Source organism: Sinocyclocheilus anshuiensis, unplaced genomic scaffold (genome assembly GCF_001515605.1).
Source record: "Sinocyclocheilus anshuiensis isolate Anshui unplaced genomic scaffold, SAMN03320099.WGS_v1.1 scaffold1297, whole genome shotgun sequence".
In the NCBI taxonomy this organism is placed as follows: domain Eukaryota; kingdom Metazoa; phylum Chordata; class Actinopteri; order Cypriniformes; family Cyprinidae; genus Sinocyclocheilus; species Sinocyclocheilus anshuiensis.
Genome location: NW_015548271.1, coordinates 390226 through 395468, shown reverse-complemented (window position 1 = coordinate 395468; position 5243 = coordinate 390226). Strand labels below are relative to the sequence as shown.

Here is a 5243-nt window from a genome sequence, read left to right as displayed (position 1 = left end):
TATATATATATTTCTGCTGCAGCGTGTCAGTCATGCTTATCAGAAAAGCGAGTGAGTAAACACTTAAATACACATTTTGACCAATTCATACATCATTAATAGTGGTTCACTTCCATGATTTAGTAAGATTGTGTTCACATCAGAAACGGACCGTACAGGAATTCACATGAACCATGCCCCAGACCACCCTTTTTATGCGGACCCTGGGGGACATGTTCTTCAACATGTCAACGCACAAAAAAGAGGCATTTCATTTGGTCTTTAAAGTGTTATGTTTGTGACCTTCTCTAGATTCTCCTCCTCTATAGGAACAGTGTTGTGAGTCCTGTGGTCTCCTTCAGTGCAGGACAGACACACACTCGTCTGATCATCTCTGCAGAACAAAAATATATATATATTTGGAGTATATCAAACAAGTAGCCCTTGAGACTATTTTATCCCTTCAGGGAGCCCTCACTCACAAAAAGGTTGGAGACCCCTGGTCTAGACGTTGTCGGGAGTGCATACAGGCATGTGGGAGCCAATTACTTCATGAGTGGCTTGCAAATTCATGCAAGCCTGTAAATACTTTGATTTTCAGTGTGATTTTGAATCCAGCCCTCATTGGGTTAATGATTTTAATTTCCAATGACAATTGTCACATCATTTTGTTCTCAACAAATTATACAATGTGTATAAGATTTTAAACTTGATTTAAATGTGTGATTTAAGTGTCCCTGTTACGTGGGTCTGCTCATAGAGCAGTTGTTCTGGGTGTGATGTTTTTTTTTTCTTAGCCTTTAGGTGGAGGTGTGAGCGGGGGAATTCTTCCGGATCCTCGAAAGTGGAGTGAAGTCATCGGGGATTTCTACTATTTAAACCTCGATGGCGGATCTCTCTCTGCTTTTGTTCGCTGGGTCTCTCGCTCACGGCGAGATTGCTCATCGCCTCTCTACTCTCTCTTTTTCTTATTTTTTACTTTGTCTATTTTCAGTAGCAGGCAGTGGATTTGTTTTTCTTTGTTAGTCACGTTTTGTTATTTAGTAAGTTCAGCGAGGGAAGCAGTGGCCCACAAGACTCAGCTGTTTGTTTGTTTTCACGGGAGCTAGGTATGATCTCTCCAGGTGGCCAGGTGTAGTCTGGGTTTTTGTATCCTTAACTGCCCTACCTGCTTGCTGTTATATCTATATATATGTTTGTGTTTGTTAATTATTTTTCTATTTGTGCAACTTGTGATCTGTGCTGTTCTGATATCTTTTTTTCTTTTTTTGTGTTTGATTAAAACTTGGCGAGGACGCACTCAAAAAAAATGATGGGACACGTCAGGCAGGACTTCACGGCTTTCTGCTTTCTTCCATCACAGATGTCACAGAACACCTCAGATCTTCCTCGATTGAGCTTCTCCTTAAAGTGTTCCGCAACACTCTCAGCATTGTATTCAGGGGTGCCAATATGGTTTCTGGGCCCTCTGAATATCATATTGACATGGGCCCTCGGTAGAGATTGCATTCGGGGGAGCTGGGGTTGGTTTCTCCCCCTTAGAGATCGGATTCGGGGGAGCGGGACCGGGGGTTTGTTTTTCCTCCTCAGTAGAGATTGCGTTCGGAGGAGCGTGGGTTGGTTTGTACCCCCCAGTAGAGGTTGCGTTCCGGGGTCCACCTCTCTGACCAGGGCTCTTTGAATCATCGTAACCTTCCCACCCATAATGGTGCCCCTGTTTGTATTAATCATGAGATCAGTTCTTTTGCTGAATGTTACTTTACAGGATGGACAGAAGCAGGTCTCTGTGTTTGTCCAGAACTTGTTGTGTGATTTATTATATGTTCGGTCCAGGCCTATTGTGATTTAAATGAGCCAAATTTAGTTCTGGGCCGTAACAGTCCCCATCATTTTTTTGAGCAATATATTATAATGCATAATCAGTTTTAAATTTTTTTTTTACTTCCACTTACTTTTCGCAGTTCTACTGAGTGTTGGATCTCTTGAATCTTCTTAATTTTGTTCTGGATCATCTGCTGCACGTCTGTCTTTTTCTTAACCAGCTGATTGTACATAAACAGAAGAAGACATTTATAACTGAATTTAGCATTCCATCTTTTGACAAAAAGTTGAATATGGAAACCATTTTAAAACCCCATGAATTCAAAATGGTTGTTTTGTATCTTTTAGGGTGCTTTCACACTTTGGTTTGATTGCTTGGTCCAAACCAGGGTTCGATTGCTCCCCCCTCCTCCCACTGTCCCCACTGGTTTTGTATTCATACTGGGTTTTTTTTTGTTTTTGTTTTTTTTTGTTCTGAACCACTGTACGGTTGCGTCATCAGAGTGGCAGCTGTTTACCCATTACTTGCAGAAGATCGCAAAATGAATGGATGTTTGCTCGCTTCATTTTTGTACTTCTGATTTTTTGAATGGAGTGGTGACTGGATCAGTGAACACATCCAGACAGATGGAGCACTGGAGCTCCTCATTTAGTGCACCACTAGAGGTTGCCATGACTGAAAAGATAAGTAATGACAAAATAAGTATTCAGTCTTGTAAACTGGTTTAACTTGTGGGTTAACTTTGGGTAATTTCCCTTTTCGAAAAACTGAAGGTCAGTTCATGGTTATATCCGTGCCCATGTTTAATTGCATACAGTGGTAAAGGTAACAAAACAGAGGGAATTTTATATTTGGAGTTGAAATTACAGAGATCCTACATAAAAAATAAACTAATAATTGCTGGGTTTTTTTTAAGTATTTGATTGTCAGTTATGTGCTAATTAGAATTACAATACTGAAACTGAATATAATGTGTATGAAACAGGTCTTTACAACAACATTATAATACAAGTTTCCTCCTATATATGAAAGACAACAACAAAAGGGGTTAAATTTATATTTTTTAAACAATTAGCTTACAAAACTTACCTCACCACAAAATAAATACCTGCAAACACCAGGTGTAATGTATTATATTTGTGTTTTAATTGTAGTTTTTATTGGACTTTATTGGTCCATTCTGTCTTAAGTTCATGTACTTTGTTTCTTAAATCTTTAATTTTTAGGTTTTGACTTTAGAGCACACATAAAACCTTACAGTCAATTCTAATTCTGATTCTACTTCAGAGTTCAAAACTGCTGAACAAGCTCTTCCTTGGATCACTTACCTATGAATGAATATCAGATGTGATCAATAGTTTCAGTGTTTGAATAAAGAGGTTGATGTTTCTAAAAACTTCCAGCTCATCTGTTTAATTTAGTTTCACATTCACTTAATTATTTCACTAACCTGCAGTGATGTCATACAGCAGCTCCGCCTATAATCATGGTTTCTAATTTCTCCCTGCTGAGTGAGCAAACACTTTAACATGTTTTTAAATCCATTTAACGACCTTTATCGCATTAACACACACACAAACTTGGTTTTCATACAAATCCACCCCTAGTATTTCAAATGTTTTCAGTTGCCTGGACAACCGTACAAGTCAACACGTCACGTCTTGAAGCGGGAATCTCAGCCTTTTAAATGTTAACGGTTTTGACGGTCAGTCTGACTCTGAGGAGAATCTCTTGGTTTATCTAGCTACAATATGTGAGTATTGCTTTTATTTAGTTTTTATGTCAGAATGTAAATAATTACGCAAAACTCGACTTTTAAGCAGACAAAAGATTCAGTAGTCTATCACTGAATTTATGAAATTCTCATCAACAATAGTGTCGATTCTCAGTGCAACACAGATGGTGCAACCCTTCAATAAAATCACAAAAAAGAAAGAGCTCAAAGGAGCATAAAACAATTGTTTAGTGCTCGTCGCATAGCAGAAACATGTCAGTGAGGGTTTTAAACATAAAAGTAAGATTCATTAGTATTTAACCTGAATAAATGTAGTTTGTTCTCAGTCTAACACCGTTGTGCTTTATTCAATGTTAAAAGTGTCTAATGTGAGTTTGACTATCATATTGCATGGCATTTATAACCATTCTTAAAGCAACAACAGTCAGATCTCGAAAATAAATTAAAGCAAAGATGTACGTTAAAACTGTGAACTCACTGCGAACAGAGTGCATTCCATAACATGGTATCAGTAACTCAGTATGTACTTTTAATAATGTTAAAAATGTTTCATATTTACGAATTAGATTATAAACTTATCCAGGTCGTTGTGAGTGCAGAGCGCTTCCATAGAGAGCCCGCCCACACACGCTTCTGATTGGCTGTGATATTTGATTGATTCTGTTGCGGTGTCGCGTCGCGTCTAGTGGACACCTAGTCTCAGCCTCAGACATCACGCCCACAGACCATTGGCTAAACGTCTAATGCATATGGCACACAAAAGTGGAAACACTTCAGGAGTTTCGAAGTCATCGTCGGATTGGTTGAATTATACAGGATTTCCGGTAGACGTGCTTGTCGCGTTCTTTAACGTTCCGCCTGGAAACAAAGATGGCGTGACGCCAAACCCCCTCACGAAAGAAGAAAGCCGTCGTGTTTACAACTGTGATGACGAGTGCTTATCAGGATCAACTAAATGCTGGATTTTCAAAAGTATGTGAAATATTTAAAGTTCGTGGCATAGAATCTTTAAAATACGTCCGAGAGTTTTACAGAGAGTCTGTTATTGTGGTGACATTTCTAAGCCCCGAAACGTGTCTGTTATTGTGGTGACATTTCTAAGCCCCGAAACGTGACGATGAACGAAACGAACTGTGATTGGTTGTTTGACATGTCGGTCAAACGGCCTCATGTGCAGGCCTTGGCCAAAGAAAGCTGCCATGAATTCCAGACCTTCAGACCGTCAGTCTATAGGTCTGGCTACACGAGACTAGTGGACACCCAAATTGCTTGAGTAGTAAGGATACGGTGTTACACAGTAGGAGGCGCTGTAGATCTTCAGCCCGCTGATAAAACCAATAAAGAAAGAAAGACAGACCCGGGGTCTGTTTCATAAAAGACGCTAAGAAAAGTGGGGATTTATTTCCAAAACCTGACTTGAAATAACCTAACAAATCAATCGGGACTAAAGCAGTTTCATAAACGACCATTTAAATTCACGCAATCTCACTAATCCTAATTTGATTCAGGTTCAGTGAGTCAAGATAATTTCATGTGCACGCTTATTCTTAAGCAGCCCTTAATGACGATCATGGATCAAATCGATCCACCATGGCAAATAGCGAATATATTTGTGTTGTTTAAAGGGGTCATATGATGCTGCTAAAAAGAACATTATTTGGTGTATTTGGTGTAATGCAATGTGTTTATGCGGTTTAAGGTTCAAAA

At 39.1% G+C, this 5243-nt stretch overlaps 1 protein-coding gene across 1 annotated transcript in view; it reads right to left on the bottom strand.

Annotated features, from left to right (window-relative positions):
- The window catches only part of LOC107655745 (E3 ubiquitin-protein ligase TRIM39-like), a 9638-nt gene extending 7164 nt beyond the window's left edge, over positions 1-2474 (bottom strand). Inside the window, exons 1-2 of the mRNA XM_016443318.1 lie at positions 2376-2474; positions 1932-2021 (exon numbers count right to left, since the gene is read on the bottom strand). Of these exons, the coding sequence (XP_016298804.1) occupies positions 1932-2021; positions 2376-2474 (189 nt within the window). The remainder of the gene's footprint in view (positions 1-1931; positions 2022-2375) is intronic.
- Between the last annotated feature and the right edge of the window lie 2769 nt (positions 2475-5243).